At 41.6% G+C, this 17,641-nt stretch overlaps 1 protein-coding gene across 2 annotated transcripts in view; it reads left to right on the forward strand.

The window, feature by feature from the left end:
- The window catches only part of URB1 (URB1 ribosome biogenesis homolog), a 50,302-nt gene that overhangs the window by 9,507 nt on the left and 23,154 nt on the right, over window positions 1–17,641 (forward strand). For both annotated transcript variants that reach the window (XM_035114779.2, XM_035114780.2), the window contains exons 10-20: window positions 1,979–2,116; window positions 3,525–3,698; window positions 6,175–6,322; window positions 7,052–7,174; window positions 7,489–7,601; window positions 10,138–10,251; window positions 12,944–13,060; window positions 14,098–14,236; window positions 15,585–15,758; window positions 16,373–16,557; window positions 17,229–17,447. In XM_035114779.2, the coding sequence (XP_034970670.2) occupies window positions 1,979–2,116; window positions 3,525–3,698; window positions 6,175–6,322; window positions 7,052–7,174; window positions 7,489–7,601; window positions 10,138–10,251; window positions 12,944–13,060; window positions 14,098–14,236; window positions 15,585–15,758; window positions 16,373–16,557; window positions 17,229–17,447 (1,644 nt within the window). The remainder of the gene's footprint in view (window positions 1–1,978; window positions 2,117–3,524; window positions 3,699–6,174; window positions 6,323–7,051; window positions 7,175–7,488; window positions 7,602–10,137; window positions 10,252–12,943; window positions 13,061–14,097; window positions 14,237–15,584; window positions 15,759–16,372; window positions 16,558–17,228; window positions 17,448–17,641) is intronic.

Here is a 17,641-nt window from a genome sequence, read left to right on the forward strand (position 1 = left end):
ACCAGAGCAGCCCATGGAAACGCCGTTTACCTTCTCGCCGGAGCGGTCCCTATTTATCTACTTGCACTTTGATGTGCTTTCGAACTGCTAGGTGGGCAGGAGCTGGGACCGAGCAACGGGAGCTCACCCCATTGCAGGGATTCGAACCGCCAACCTTCTGATCAGCAAGCCCTAGACGCTGTGGTTTAACCCACAGCGCCACCTGGGTCCCTTAGAGACCAACTAAGTTTTGTCATTGGTATGAGCTTTTGTGTGCATGCTCACTTGCTCATACCAGTGACAAACTTAGTTGGTTTCTAAGGTGTTACTGGAAGGGAATTTTTTTAAAAAAAATCTTTATTTATCTGAACATGGTACCTCTCTGACTATTATCTGCCCTCCAGATCTGTTCTTGAAAGGAATGCAAGGGACATATTGTAGTCACACAGTTGAAACGATATTACTTAATAAGAGCATGATACAGAAAGCCCAAGATTTTACTAGGTTGATATTTTGCCGTTGTAACAAATGAACAAGTCCTGAGTTTGGAAATGTTTTTGCACGGGAATTATTCACATCCGATCATAACTGTCTGCCATTTTGTACCCTCTGTGCAGAATCAACATTCAATGGTACTTTGTGCACTGGAATCTGTACCAATCATGCAAAATTATATTTGATTCAAATATGCAAATTAATATTGGCGTCCATTACTGCATATATTTCCTAATGGTTTTGAAGTGTTTGCTCTCCCAGTAGTGGAAGATGAAAGAAGGTATAAGGAAGTTCCACTTCTATCCCCTGGGATAGAAATGGGAATACCAGCTCACACCTACTCACAACTAGAACTTTGTTAGGCATTGCCTTTACACCTTCAATACAATTATAAGCCAGAGTGGTTATAAGCCTAGATTCCCAGGATACTGAATTTTGGACTTGGTACCACATTCTATGCTTCTGCAACACTTATGCCATGTATACAGCTCTGGCAATAAACAGGAGGCAAGATGGTAATATGTGGGCTAAGTTTGTTCTCGTACCTTTTTTCTGGGCATAATTGCTGTTATCTGCTCTAAGTCTTTTAGAAAGAGCACATTATCAACTCAAAACAGGTGATTAAATAGGAGCCAATATATTATTATCTTCCTCTGTGTTTACTGAGTTCTGTACCAGGGACCCTGAGCTATAAGTTGCCAAAAAGATACGGGCCATCCTTTAAGCTAAAGATCATTTAGCTGGTATGAGTTGACTTAGATCTAGGTCTTCCTAGTTATTTATAGAAAATGTGGCGAGGGTTTTTTAAAACTTCTTACTAAAATGCATTAGAGAGAGATTAATACATATCCTTTATTCCTGGTATATCGCCTTCGTGAATGGGGAAAATGTTTTTGAAAGTAATAGAATATATTAACTAAGAGAATGAGATCAGTGATGGAGAAATTAGATGGCAGTTTATTTTTTATTTGATTAGAACGCTTATGAATAGCTTTTCTGTTACTCAGCAACTTCCTGATAAAGTGTCTTAAACAGGAAGAATGAATATTGACAACAGCAGATAAGCTATGGAAACTAAATGCTTGCAGAGAGAGAGAGAGAGAGAGAGAGAGCGCAATATCACTCTCTCTATTTAGGATTCTCATCAACTGATAATCAGAGACTTGCTGCCTCTGTTACTGAAGGTGATGCACAGCCATTGTGACTAGTAGCCATTGATATCCTTACCCTCCACGAATTTTTGTTTTGAGGTGGCTACAGCAGGAAACAGCTGAAGTTCTCCTAAATTCCTCTTCTGCTTGTGGAAAGCTATGCTTTAACAAATAAACAGTCGATGGACACCAGTTGGGTTCATCCCCAAATACCTTTCTCTTCATGAGGAATTAGGCATTTCAAATTGTTTTATAATATAATAACCTTTGTACATGTTCAGTTGAATTGGCTTTAGGAGCCATGGCCTCATTAGCACTGTCTTAACAATATGTATTTTCTATAAAAATTTCAGATCTATGAGGCTCAACCAGAGATTTCTACTGCTTTTAGAACAAGAGAGTTTGTTCCTTTTCCAAGATTGCTTTCAATGGTGATGGTAACAACCATTCCAGCCGTCTGCAACAAAGTCATGTTTACCCAAGGATTAAATGTAAGTACTTCTCTTTATAATCTGTATGGGGAGGTTTTTGATTCCACTAAGCAATTTTGCTGGCACTATGCTTTTTAAAGCTTATCTTGCATGAAAGGTTCTAATAGTTGCAAGAACTGAATTTTCATGTTATAGGAGTGAGCCTGTGCATGCCTTGAGCTTGTGCGGAAGATTTTGCTTTGATTTTGACTAACCACAACTTTGTATTGCATCTACACTCAGGCTATGTTAGTAAACTTTACTGTAGTTTACTAAAACAAGGGCAACTTCAGCCTGTGGTTTATGAATCTGGCTCATTATGATTGTTAATTCTAGTATTACATCTGAACCCTAAATTGTGGTTAATCAAAAATTAAAGTGGAAGCTTCCAATCCCCTTCTCCTTATGGCTGTACAAGAGGACGGGAAGCATGTGAGGCTTATTTCGCCCCAATGGAGTGTCATTGGCAACCCAACTAGATTTCACCTCTCAAACATTACTGTAGCAACATGGAATTTATCAAAGGGAAACAGTTCTTGGTACAAGGCCAGTAAACTTGGCATAGCTCATTTGATATGAGCTAAATATGTGAAATAGCTGAAGTAAATCACGATTTTTCAGTGTCTTGTAGTAGTGTGTGGCAACCCCACTTTACAATATTATTTGCCTGCTTTTTGATCGTGTTCCAGTGCTTAAAACAGCCCGGTTTCCCCCAGATTTATTCAACTGCAGTTGACATCAACCCCCAGCCAGCATGGCCAGTGATTAGGGATAATGGGAACTGTAGTCCAAAACACCTGTAGGACACCAAGTTGAGCTATTGCCCCTTTTGTTACCCTTCCAATCTCTCCTTCCACCCCCTCTTCAGTAAATGCCTACAAGGCCTTACAGGGAGAACCTTTCCAGTCCAAAGTACCCAGATTGTATTAAACTCTGTCTGGCCACATAATGATTTGACCCTTCCCAGTCTGCCTGCTTCCTTGGGGCAAGGGCTGCTGCTTGGTTTGCTCTTCACTTTACAGGGCTGCCATTGGCTATAATTTAGTGCACACCTGCTTGAGGGTAAGTCTCAACCCAGTGGGACTTATTCGTGCTCTGTCTGGCTCTTTCTCCCTGTCTTCCTTCAAAGTAGTGAGTCTGACTCTGCAGAAGCTCTGTGATAATTGATGTGGAGCTGTGCAGATTAAAGGCAATGATAGAAAAATGTATTTTGTTTCCGCTAAGGGGGTGGGGTGGAGCTCTTGTCACTGCTATTTGCCTCAGTTCCTGAGAAAGTTCCGGCATGGAGAGGCATTCTCCTTACATGGAACCTTGATGCTGCCTGGCCCCGTCCTGGCAATTGAAAGTGATGCCACCAGTGGGTCGCACCAACAGTTCCTGGAAAGATGAAGCAGAAGCACAGTAACGGTTTGTTCCTCTTTTCTTTTAGATAGCCAATAAAACAGTAAAGCATACAATCTTCTCGCTTATATCAACTGTTTTGAAAAGAGCACTGAAAAACATTGAGCACTGTCTAAACGAGACGTTATGGGAGAAGTCCGAAATTTATACACCATCTATGATGCAAGAATTCGTCCAGCAATACAGAGAAGCAGTTGGCAAGGTAAAAAGTAATAAAACTGTGTGGTACATAATTGCAGTTTTGTGCAGCAGAAAATACGTCCATTCAGGGAGGATTTCTTCCTCCACTTTCTGTATCCCGACAGCTAATCCTGACAAGACAGAAGTACTGTTTGTGGGGGACAGGGGGCGGACTGGTGTGGAGGACTCCCTGGTCCTGAATGGGGTAACTGTGCCCCTGAAGGACCCGGTGTGCAGCCTGGGAGTCATTTTGGACTCACAGCTGTCCATGGAGGTGCAGGTCAATTCTGTATCCAGGGCAGCTCTCTACCAGCTCCATCTGGTACGCAGGCTGAGACCCTACCTGCCAAACAGACTGTTTCGCCAGAGTGGTGCATGCTCTAATTCAGGCGTTGGTAACCTTTTCAGCCTGTGGGCTGGAGGATTCCCACGGACTATTGTCCGTGGGCCGGACAAGGGCTGCACAGGCGCAGAAGCCATTTCCGGTGCCGGTGCGGACATTTTGGAAATGGGCAGCCAGCACCGGAAATTGTTTCTGCGCAGCTGCGGACATATGCAGAAGTGGTTTCTGGTGCTGCGGACATGTTGGAAATGGGCAGTGCAGTACCAGAAATTGCTTCTGCGCATGCCCGCGGCTGCGCAGAAGCGATTTCCGGTGCTGGCTGCCCATTTCCAAAATGTCTGCAGCGCCAGAAATTGCTTCTGCAGCTGAGTAGATGCGATTTCCGGCGCTGCTCAGCGAGTCCCCGCGCTGCGCCGCACCGGTTTACCGCAGCGCACGGGGGACTTGCCAAGCGGGCGGCTCGGTTCACGGGTGGCCCGTGGGCCAGATAAACGGCCTCCATGGGCCGGAGGTTGCTGATGCCTGCTCTAGTTATCTCCCGCTTAGACTACTGCAATGCACTCTACATGGAGCTACCTTTGAAGGTGACCCGGAAACTCCAACTAATCCAGAATGCAGCAGCTAGACTGGTGACTGGAAGCTGCCGCTGAGACCATATAACTCTGGTCCTGAAAGACCTACATTGGCTCCCAGTACATTTCCGAGCACAATTCAAAGTGTTGGTGCTGACCTTTAAAGCCCTAAACGGCCTCGGTCCAGTATACCTGAAGGTGTGTCTCCACCCCCATTGTTCTGCGCGGACACTGAGGTCCAGCTCCGAGGGCCTTCTGGTGGTTCCCTCACTGCGAGAAGCAAAGCTACAGGGAACCAGGCAGAGGGCCTTCTCGGTAGTGGCGCCTGCCCTGTGGAATGCCCTCCCATCAGATGTCAAAGAGATAAACAACTACCTGACATTTAGAAAACATCTGAAGGCAGCCCTGTTTAGGGAAGTTTTTAATGTGTGACATTTTAATGTATTTTAATCTTTGTTGGAAGCCGCCCAGAGTGGCTGGGGAAACCCAGCCGGATGGGTGGAGTACAAATAACAAATTATATTATTATTATTATTATTATTATTATTATTATTATTATTATTATTACTAAGGTGAACAATATCCAGAGGTATTTCTAATGGATTCTTAACATTTTCCTCCTCTTATAATTTATATGCTATTTCTTGATGCTTTAAGGCTTTCTTAATTAATGCTTAATTGCTGAATGCTGGGATACAGATATTTTAAACTTTTTATGTGGTTTTATTGAAATAATTTCTGTGCTAGGTACTAGTTGCAATTTTTAAGTCATGGTACTTAGAATAGCAAGATATGTTCAACCAGTTAGTAGAGACGTTAAAATAGAGTTTCAATAACTCTAGAATTCTGAATGTGGAAACCTGACTGGGAAGAACAGTCAGGGTGCCAGGTTAGGGGAATATCAGCCCCCTATCATTTCAGCATATATTGGAAATAAGGAGCAACAGTTATAGACTGATAGTCAATTTGTACAAATAGAGCTAAGGTAATAGTTTTCCAATTCTCACAACTGAGGCATCTCATTGGCTATGTTGGAACGTCATGCAAAACTGAGAATAAGTTGATCCTCCTCTTGGGCTTGTATGCCCCCCTTTCCTTCTCTAATGCAGCCAGGAGGGGGATATTGGAAACCTCTGCTTCAGTTTTTAGATTACATGCAGTTCAGCATGTCATCCAAACCATAAACTGTGGTTAACCTATTCCATTGTCTTGCTTGTTTACACTGACCATTTGGAACTGCTATATAATTAGTGTGAGAATTAGTATTAAAAACTGTAGGCCAATTCACTTAAGCCTAGTTCTGACCAACTGAGGTGAACAGTCATCAATGGGCTTAATTAGCAGTTGTGCAAAAAAAAAAATCAACACTATTCCTCAGTTTTAAAATACTTATCTTGTAATTCAGACTTTCTCAAAAAACCCATGACTGGTAAATTTTTGTATGAATTTGCATAGGATGTTCTTTCCCCTTTTCTCCTCCATTCCTGCTTTGTAAATAATTCTTTATAGACATGTTGCCGTGATAAGACAATTGTATAACAATATTAAGTGGCTAATGTTGGTATTCTTTTTAACAAATCTAGCTCTTGCCAGATATGACTACGATAGTAGCAGTCTGGCAGTCGCTTCTAAAGCAGGAGAAGGGACAAGATGGACAGAAAGGGAGTGGTGAAGATGCTTCTTCTGTTGCGGAGGAAATAACAGCAGGCAAAGAAACAAATGGAGAGCATGGTAGGAAAACCTTAGTCATCTTATCTAATGTGCGTGTGAACAGTGGTGTACAATGATTCATATCTGATGAGTCACAGTGGCTCTGTTCTGTTCTTTGACAACCCCTGTTAATGACCTCTTATAGGAGAGATGCTTTTAGAGGCATCTGATATAATTCTAAGAATCTGAGCTCCTGTTTTCAAGAAACGTCTTTGGTTATTCTGGGGTAGTCATGGTGCAGCCTATGCATGCTCAGCAAGTGCCAGATTGGATACAAAATTCAGTGCTATCATTTATGCTAAAATGGTTTCCAGAGCTAAGTTACCCTCCTATCCATTGCACAACTTAAGCTCTTGCTGCATAAACAAAGGCTTGCAAAGGGGCAAGAGGAGTTGTCTGGATGTGTACCATTTTCCTTTTCGCTACGGCCACTCCCCCTCCATTCTGCAGTTCTTTCCTATCACCGAAGGGATGAGAACAATAATTTATCCATACCTCTGACTGTGACTGACCTGTCTACCCATCCCTACCCTCAGTGCATTAGTACTTCATTGTGTAGGGTTTTGCTAGCCAATACTAACACAACAGTGTTTGTGGTGGTAAACTTAACTCCATGATTATGGTTTAACTTGGTTGCTTCTCAAATTACCCTTGGTCCTGACTGCTATTTCACCAAATTGTATTACATATGTCTTTGATAATAAGGATATTATTTAAAAATATGTTTACATATGTATATATTTACTCTAGGCTCAGATGATGCAGAGACCACTCTCTTGAAAGCTGTCTTACTCCACGTGATCTGCCTTTATCAGCAAGCTGTTCCCCATTTAGTAGCACAGAGCAACTTTGACTTTAGCAAATTAATAAAAGGTAATTCAAGTGTCTTCAAATTATGAAGTAAAACACACATTGAAAATATTTGTATGATATGTATGCATGCAAAGCTCTGCCACTGAGCTATAGCCTTAACATAACATTATGCTGTTAGACCTCTTTATGTTCCCAGGGTTTTAAATATTTGTTGTGTATTGCAGTACTTAAACATTTTCAGCTCCTTGATCTATTACGTTACTTTTTGTTGTTTTAGTTAGTTTTTACCTCTGTAAGTTAATGTTTTTATTGAAATCATGTAATCTCTGGAAATATAATGCATGGAATAAAATATTATTATTTTCCAACCACAGGCATTATTACTGAAAAAGGGCTGCGACAGGAGATCCCTCCTGTTCTACAATATCACATTATCAAGGTGGCTCTAGAATTGCCTGCAAACAAGTTTTCCTGGTTCAAAATACAGGTAGGAACATGAGGGTTATTTTTGTCTCCTATATTAAGACCAGCTGTCTTATTCATTGGTTTCCTAATCTGCTTTGTCTGTAAGGCAGTCCTAAATTCCATTTTGTCAAGAGACTTGTGTGTTGTGAGCAATTATATTCACATTATACAAGTAGCAAATGATGTTCTCAGAGGTAGCAATAAAGCTTTGAGCATGCTGTAAGGCAGGGATGGAGAACCTTCGGCCCTCCAGATATTGCTGGACTACAAGTCCCAACATCCCTGACCACTTGCCATGCTGGTGGCTGATAGGAATCACTATTATTATTATTATACCGTATATTCATACCCCACCTTTCTCCCTGACAGGGATTCAAGGCAGCTTACAGATAAGAATAAGAGCAGCTAGAAACAAAAGGGGGATAAATCATTTTTTTTAAATTAAACACTATCTATCTATCTATCTATCTATCTATCTATATATCTATCTATCTATCTATCTATCTAATGTATTAAAAACCATACAAATAATTACAATAAAAACTGGAATTTATTTTATTTTATTTATTGAATTTATATACCGCCCTATACCCAGAGATATAGGCACCAGCCCTTTTGTCAAAAGCAGTGAGCCTCCCAAATCCTGTTAGAACAAGAAAGTTTGCACCTGCTGGCAGAAGGACAACAAGGAGGGAGCCAATCTGGTTTCTTCAGGGAGGGGTTCCAAAGTCTGGGAGAGCAACTGAGTCCAGCAACATCTGGAGGTCCACAGATTCCCCATCCGTACTTTAGGTCCTCTAGGATTTTCTCTACTGGCATGATTTTACTTTGTGTACAGTTATTTTCTAAAGGAGTAAGCCTCTCCCTGATTTAACTACAGAAAAGTCTTTTGAAAGTATGCATTTAGAACAAGAAGTAGCTTTGTAGAGGCTAGGAATGACTGTGCCCATGTCTATGCCCACTTCTGCTGTTTGCATTTTAACTAGGAGTGTGGTTATTTTATCTCTTTTGTAACACATGTGGAGTGGGATTTGTATAAATGGAAAAGGATTGGGTCTGAGGCACAGGATAAACACTGATAAAGCTTTGCCCTTCAGCAGGTATGTCAGGCAAGTTTGTTTTGGAAGCTCAGAATTTCACTAAGAGGACTGTTCTATCAATTGGGTGAGATTCTGAATGAAGACGGGAGCACAGACAGCAGATCAAATGACTATTCAAAGTGAAATTACAAAAGTCCTGTTTGGGCAGTTACCTTTATTAGGACCAACCAGCATGTCACAGGAAAGCAAGCTAGCTTTTGATTTCCCAGAATTCTGGATGTTGAACAAAGGGATGGAGGAGAAAAAAGAGAGAGCTGGCTTGGGGAAAGGCTGTAGCCCAGTGGTACGACATCTGTCTTTCTTGCAGAAAGCCAAGTTTTAACCCTGACATCTCCAGGAATGCTGGAGGCTGCTGTCAGTCATTGTAGCAAGATGGACCAATGGTCTGACTCAGTACAAAGTAGCTTCTTGTGTTCCTAAGATTTTGAAGCCACAAAATCTGCATTTAATCATATAATGTAGGTAAAGACTGCAGAGGTAATAGCATTAGGTTCTCCTAGGTGCTATGTAGCTTTCAGAATTATATTTTCAAACATGGAGGCTTAGCTGTTACTGGTCTAGCAATCCTAGGCGTGGCTTGAAAGCTTTATAGCACCTAATCCTGCAGTCCCCACCTACGTTTTAAGACAATGGCCATGTTTGCACATAAGTCAGACTTATTGTGGTTTATTAGGAATGAGAAACATGCTGGTACATATCATCTGATCTCTCCCCATTTGCTGCTGCTCCCCTGGTGCAAGCTAGATGAACAAACCAGCAGGGCTTAGCATCCTTTTACAATCCAAACCGAGGATTGTGGTCTCTTGCTCCATTACAGGTCACAAATCAGCAGTCGTAGATTCAGGTTATGTTAGGGCACATCCAACTTGGATGGAATGAGAAGTCAAGGCTTTCTCACATCAGGAAAGGAGCAAAGTAGATGCAACTGGGCTATGCATGCCACCAGCTCACCACTTGCCCTGATTAACCACGTAAGCCATAAAGTCTGGCTTACCATTACGTATGAACCCAACATATGACTGAACTCTTCTTTTTAATGAATTTATTTCTTTATTTATCAGAGCTTCCAGGGTATACAAAAACAAATGCAGGATTTGTGGCTTGAACATCAAGAGATTTTTATTTCCTTCCTCTCCCCCATGTCTCTTAACATTAGACTTAACATCCAGCCTGATAGAACTGGGTCACTATTTTGTGGCACTTTGGTTGGTCCTATAAAGGCATTGCTTAATTGTGGATGTTTAGTTTCTCTTACGGACCAACAAGGTATACTTTGCTTTTTGCGTTCAAAGGAAGTGGGGAACTCTGAATGAGTTATTCAACCTTGACCCTCAAGCTCTGTGAAAGCAGAGTTGGCATTTGGTACAGGTTGTCAGTAACAGGGTTATAGGCATCAGTCTCTGTGGAGAGACCCAAAACAATTTTATGAATTGTAATCCGTAAAGTGTATTCTCCTAGGATGAAGCCGAGAAAGTCTGTGGCGAAAGATCAGTATTTTATTTGCTGATGAAAATGTTCGTAACAAGCAATCATTTGCACCTCAAAACCTCAACAAAGAAATTGATTATTAAGGTGAGCTTTTTTAAATCTAGCTTTTAAAATTTTGTTGTGCCCACAGAAAAGTTGTTCACAGTGAAGGCACTTTAGAACAGGCTTCCTCAAACTTGGCCCTCCAGATGTTTTTGGCCTACAACTCCCATCATCCCTAGCTAGCAGGACCCCAGTGGTCAGGGATGATAGGAATTGCAGTCTCAAAACATCTGGAGGGCCGAGTTTGAGGGAGCCTGCTTTAGAAAGTTGGATTTAGGGTTAGTAATAAGCATGAACACTGTATTCACACCCTGGATTGTATCAAACATTGCATGAATGGTATTCCACTTACACAACAGAACTGTCACACACACCCAATCTTCCAGAGTTGATTTTTAGGGTGTGCAGGGAGCTGCAGGGGACAGGAAGATTGGTTGCACACACGTAAGTTGTGTGTTGTGTGAGCGGAATGGAACTGCAGGGCTGGCTAGAGCCTCCTCTGTTTCATAGAATATACCTATTGTGGCCTGATTGCTGTATTCCCAGGAAATGGGTTTAGTTACTTCACTTTTTTAATTCTTTCTTCAAGTCTCTGTTATCAAGTATGTATTATGGCAATGAATTTGGTTGTAGGTTGTGAACACTCATACGCTGCTCTTCGAGGACACAAAATAGATTGCTTATGGAAATCAAGTTTTCCTTCAGATGTTATGAGTGGACTGATACTTGATGAAATCTTTTTGGGGGGGGAGGTTCAGACTTCATGCAGGTGGTTGCAAGGCAACCTCCAGTGTCTTACTTGAGCACTTTTGATAGGAAAAAGCACTGCCAAAAGTTACACAACTCCCCTTGGGGTTACCCTAGTTTTGCTTTCCATCCTACGTTTTAACGCAGTAGTGTTTTTTTTTTTTAAATGAAGTCTAAACTGGGTGATTTAGCAGTAAAATCCAGCCCCTCACTTCACCTTCTGAACAACTGACTGGTGTGATTGGGGCTTATACAGGACCACACAGACATGGCTCTAGTTGCTGAATGAGCTGGAGAAACTGTGAATGTGATTCCCCATCAAGCTAGGGGTTCATGTGTGTAAGAAGTCTGTGGTCTCTTTGTAGGTTGAGGTGAATAAAATTGTTTCCATATAAATGTTTATAATTCAATTCACAGTGCTAGTGTTTTATTTAGTTACAAAATTTCCTCCTTGCCCTTCACCCTAAGATCCCAGGATGGACTGCAGTGATAAAATGTACAATTATTTAAAGCAGGGTGCACCCCAAACAGGTTCCTGCCTCTTTTCATAGGCTTGAATTTGGTAGCTGGTGCGTACAGTAAAACTCTCCACCGCAACCCGTGGGCAAGCTATTCCCATGCTGTCTGCGTTACAATAAAGGAGAGACAGGGTTTGATCTACCTTTCGCAGAGTTGTTCAGGGTCCCGAGAGCAAGTTTGAATGATCCTTACCTAAAGGAATCCTTACAAAATGTTCTCTGGACTAATAGTTCCATCTTTTTTCAGAAATAAGAAAAGAAATATAATATATATATATTATAAAAACCCAGGTGGCGCTGTGGTTAAACCACTGAGCCTAGGGCTTGCTGATCTGAAGGTCGGCGGTTCGAATCCCTGTGACGGGGTGAGCTCCCGTTGCTTGGTCCCAGCTCCTGCCAACCTAGCAGTTCGAAAGCACGTCAAAATGCAAGTAGATAAATAGGAACCGCTACAGCGGGAAGCTAAACAGCGTTACCATGTGCTGCTCTGGTTTGCCAGAAGCGGCTTTGTCATGCTGGCCACATGACCTGGAAGCTATACGCCGGCTCCCTCGGCCAATAATGCGAGATGAGCGCGCAACCCCAGAGTCGGTCACAACTGGACCTAATGGTCAGGGGTCCCTTTACCTTTACCTTTTATTATAAAAACAGGAAAGAAACATAATTTCAAAGCACATGAAATCATTCCAAATGGAACAGAAGAGTATAAATTTCAGCACAAGAGGTGGGCAGGGCCGTCTTAAGTATATTTGGCGATCTGGCGTCATGGTACGACGGATCCCTCCCGCGCCCGCGCCCCGCCCTGCCCCGTTTCCCAGTGCGGCGGGTGGGCGCAGCTGCGCGGTGCCCCCCTGGCGGGCGGGTGCCCTGGTGCCCTGTGCCACCCAGCCTGGCCCTGGAGGTGGGCCCCATGAAACAAAATACTGTAGCTGTCAAAGGCCAGGGCGTAAAGAGGTGTGTTGCCAACATACAGCAGAAGCTGCCTTTAGAAGATGCTGAACACTTCTCTATGGGGTAGGAATTCCAGAATTTATGGACAGCCTTAAAGAAAGCCCACTCCCAGGTTTCCACTTCTGAGGGCAGGGCAGTACTGCTGAAAGTGCTCCCTCTGCAGATCTTCACACCGAAGAAGATCAGTAGGGATAGAGACAGTATTTTAGTTACAAGGGCTTTAAACACTAATGTGAGCACTATTGGTGTATGCTATGGAACTGGATTGGAAGGCTCTTGCAAGTTGGCCTTTTGTGCCGGCATAGATAGAGGAAAGTGGTTGAGGGGGCAACACATGAGGCTTATATACTTTTAAATAACCTGTTTTTCCATTAATTGTGGTATGTTTTTAAATAGGGGTTAAGGTAAAAATGACTCTGCCATCTGCGGCTGTTCTTTCTTTAAATCAAACAGCCAAAATGAGAGCTGACATACAAAAATAGAACTGAAAGCTTTGCATGATAATTGTTTTTTAACAGGTTCTGCACGACAGTGGAGTATTTGAGTATACCTGGAAGGAACTTGAACTGTGGCTTGAACACTTGGATAACACAGCAGAAGGCAAAAAGGAAGCAGTGATTCAGTTTTTGGAAAGGGTAATAAATGTGCAAATTAACCAGATTAACAATGCCAAGAATAGCCTATGTGGGGACTTATTACCTTTTGTTGTTTTAAAGAGGAAAGTGTTTTGAAAAATCATGAATGAATTCTGAGAACTCTCATCTCCTAGACACGGAAGGGAACAAAGGAAATGAGTGATAGGAAAAGGCTTTTGTTAGAGATTTCCACTACAGTGGGTGGCATTGACAAAAGATTGTTTTTCACCATCAGTTTTATATCAGCATCTACTGTTATAGCAGAGTGAAGGAAATGCAGCAAAGTTATGTAAACCACGATTTAATCCTACCAACGATGCTATCCTTTTTTGTGTGGAAGCTGTTAGTAGCATGCAGGAAAAACATGGTGTGGACTAGAAAGATCACTTCACAGGCAGTACACTGAATAATAAAAGTAATACTTGGTTCTAGGAATGTAGTTTTATTGTAGAATCAAAATGAATCTTATACCCCCCCCCAAAAAAATATTGCTTTCTTCAATGACAACCCTAAATATTTAAGATACATTATTATAAAAGGAGGAGGAATTTAAAAAGATGTCTTCAGTGGTTTCATTCACATTTTGTTCTTGGTTTAATGTGCTCAGGTACCAAAACACATGCAATTCTGCTGGATTTATGTACGCAATGATAAAGCACCTGTTTTCCAGCCACTGTGATGGTTGACTTTTGTTCATTTATACAAGAAGATGAAATGTTTAGGCTCCAGGACACCCCATTATATCTTTGGCTGACACCTGTGCCATTTTGTGTGAAAATGTGTTTTGGTATCTAAAGTACATACTCACTGCTAGATTTCTCAAAATATTTTTTCAGGGGGTATGTTTCAATGTATGCAAGGTTCTGCACCAAATCCTGTAGGCTGCCGTGAAATGTTGCATTGCTGACCGGGGCTGATGAGAGAGAATTTGAGTCCAACAACATCTGCAGGGTTAAAGATTCCCCAGACCTGCTTTATGCTTCCTTTACTATCTTTATGATTAAACATTTGTAATGAAAGCTCACTTTCCATTGCAGATCTTGGTGAAACTGGTGACCAACCCCTATCCATACACAGATAAAGCAGCAGACCTTGTCCAGGAAGCCAGCATTCTCCAGGTCAACTTGTTTAAGCAAGATGTTGATAATGCCAGCATACCCATCTCTCACATTGACGGTATGTTCACTTGGGGGGGGGGTGGTCATTATGCAAATCTTCCACAATTTTGCTGGAAAATTACATGTAGCCAGCATTTTACAAACAGGCAGAAATTTTTAACTCGGGAGGGGGGCAATACTGTTTTGTTTTGTTCTTGTTTTTATTATGTGGTTTTATTCTGTATTTGTGGTTTTATTCTGTATTTTTATGCCATGTACTGCCCTGAGATCTTCGTATGAAGGGCGGTATACAAATTTAAATGACAACAACAATGCAATCCTGTGCATGTCTACTTGGAAGCAAGACCCTTTGAGTATAGTGTGTGTAGGGATTGCAGCCTTAGTTGCCTTCTCAAGCTACCCTGCAGTTGCTGACATAGATTTGCAGCTTTTTCTAAATGCAAATGGGATTTTGCATCTTTGCTTATCTTTGGTATCCTAGGCCAGTTAATTGTATTTGGGTTTGCGTCCAAATTACAGGACTAAGGTCAGATTTCTATACCACAGTTTCTATACCCTTCTGTTGTTGTTGTTCATACACACAGAAGTTCATACTACAGATGGTTTGTCTGTTATTACTACAGTTTGTCAATAGGTACTCCACCAAATCAGAGTTAACACAGACCATGGTTTCTGATACTGATAGGCTGGCTGATTGCAGCACATGGTTTGTCAGTTCACATACTACTCCAAGCCATCATAATTTTGACATGGTGTCTGAATAAAGCCATTGATCAGTTGCTAACTCAAACCATTTAAAAACAATAGACCATCATCACTGAATTCTCACTGAACACATTAAATGTTATTAGGTCTGAAACTTGGCATATCTCTTCAGTTTCTAGGTCTCCCACCCCAGCATTTGATATAGCAGATTTCTTGGGATGAACCAAAAAGCCTAAATGGCATGCTATACTACACACAATATTCAAAAATCATGCAGGCAAATTTTACTGTTTTCTGTTAAGATCTACGCAGGATTGTCTTTTGCTACCCTGTTTCTCATATTTTAAGACATACCCATAAAATAAGCCGTAGCAGGATTTTTAAGCTCTCAAGGAATATAAGCCATACCCCAAAAATAAGACATAGTGATAGGCGCAGCAGCAATGCCGGCCGCGGCAGGAGGAGGAGGAAAAAAATAAGACATCCCTTGAAAATAAGCCATAGTGTGTTTTTTTGAGGAAAAAATAAATATAAGACATGTCTTATAATATGAGAAACACGGTATTTCTACTGAATGTTTCCTTTTGAGTAATGTTAATACTTGAGATCCTGTTATTCTGCTGCTGTTGACTATTGACCCTTTTGTTTGGGTTCTGGAAACAACCTTCATCTAAACTAAGGTTTTTCCCTTTTCAAACTAGATGTTCTGGATATGATTGATGTCATTGTGGAAGGCAATGAAGGCCTAAATGAAGAAATTGGATCTACTTTAAATGAAGACATGATTGTCAGCACTTTCCCATTTAGTGCTGTCGTTCCTGCTGCTTTAGAAGCCAGGAACAAGCTGCTTCTCGAGGCTGATGGGAATGCAAGAGGTATTTCCTTCCCATATTTCTTTTGCAGTGATAAAATGTACAATTATTAAATGCAGGATGCACCCCAAACAGGTTCCTGCCTCTTTTCATAGGCTTGAATTTGGTAGCTGGTGCGTACAGTAAAACTCTCCACCGCAACCCGTGGACAGGCTATTCCCATGCTGTCTGCGTTACAATAAAGGAGAGACAGGGTTTGATCTACCCTTTGGCAGAGTTGTTCAGGGTCCCGAGAGCAAGTTTGAATGATCCTTACCTAAAGGAATCCTTCAAAATGTTCTCTGGACTAATAGTTCCATCTTTTTTCAGAAATAAGAAAAAAAAATATAATATATATATTATAAAAACATGCATGCTTTAATTCTTAATAATATCGGCAAAGCTGCCCTCTGAGTTCAGACAATATGATTTTAGTTGTAGCTGTCATGGAAAAGGTTCTTAAGCAACGGGGGTTCTTGTTGATTTGTGTTTCTTGCCTACCCATTTTTTTTTAACAACAACATGTGCTTTTTAAAAAGCTCATAAGTATTTCAGTGTGCTAACCAATAGTTTAGAGGACTGACTTTTCAAGTTAAGAAGCCATACAATTCGATCTGTGTTTTGTTTTGTGTCTTTAGGAGAAAGCATAGTGGAGTATCTCATCACTGTTTTCACTGACCTCCTGCATTCTCAGAGAGACCCCTTAGCCCTTTGTTTGCTGTTTCAGCTCTATGATAAAGAACTCCAGACTGTCTCTCCTCAACTCTGTCAATTCAACCACTACTACAGTCTTTGGATACCAGAGCAAGCTAAGGAAACTGTGGTAAGCAAGGCAACAAGTATTTTCAGCTGCTTAATTTGATGTTGAGCTCACACTGACTGCATTTGGATGTCACACTAAACCACTGTTTGGTGTGTTGACAGTGAGCCTCTGCAAGCCTCATGATGGCAACCCCAACCCGGGTGCTTCTGGTGCAGTAGCAAGAAAGAGCTCAGAAGACTGTGCTGATTTCCACTAACCACAGTTTAGCATGTTGCTTGAATCCTAAACTGTGGTTAAGGTAGATTAACCAGTCTCAGAATCCATGTTTAACATTAACATGGCCTGTTAGGTTGGATGGCACAACAAGCTATGATTAGCCAAAACCTCTTCCTTCTTGCCACAATGGAGTGGGAGGGAAATGTATGAGTTCAAGGCTTGCTGCAGTTTGTTCTTGTCACACAAAATTGTGGTTTAGCTCAGGGTGGGGAAACTTGTTTCAGGCTGACGGCTATGTGCCTTGTGGGGCAATATTCCAGTGGCCATTGGTAGCGGTGGGTGGTGCCAGAAACAGAAGTAGATGGGGCAATGGGTGCAACTGTTAACTTTGTACAATAGGCTACATTCCAGCCACAGAAAGGAAGAGGTTTCTATACACATATCTGTAATGATGTTTTCTTTCTTCCCCCGACCCCTCTTTCTGAAAACATGAAATACATTTTAAACATTTCCAGCAAGGCAGAAGTGAGTATGTAGACGATTGCCTCTTGACGGATTCCTCCTTTTCCTCCCTGCTGAAGAATGCCTATCAGAAAGGTGTTGCAATTCTGTTGGAAGAGGGTTTTGAAGAGAAACTAAGGGAGGCTATTTCCCAACTCCAGCCTCAGCAGTTCCTGTTAGCTTCAAAGCACGTCCTTCTTTGCCTAAAAACAACCGTGGAGAATTTCAACAGTGTAAGAGATGTTGTTCTCCTTCACCCTTTTCTAAGATTGTTGGTTATAATCCCTTCCTCTTTTATTATCACACCAAGAGCTCTTTTACAGATTATGTGGCAGTAAATAAGTGCTTGGCTACCGCAGGTGCATATACCTGAGAAGTGTATCAAGTTTCGGCTCCAGGCCTGCATGATAGGCACTGCAGAAATGAA

Source organism: Zootoca vivipara, chromosome 4 (assembly GCF_963506605.1).
Source record: "Zootoca vivipara chromosome 4, rZooViv1.1, whole genome shotgun sequence".
In the NCBI taxonomy this organism is placed as follows: Eukaryota; Metazoa; Chordata; class Lepidosauria; order Squamata; family Lacertidae; genus Zootoca; species Zootoca vivipara.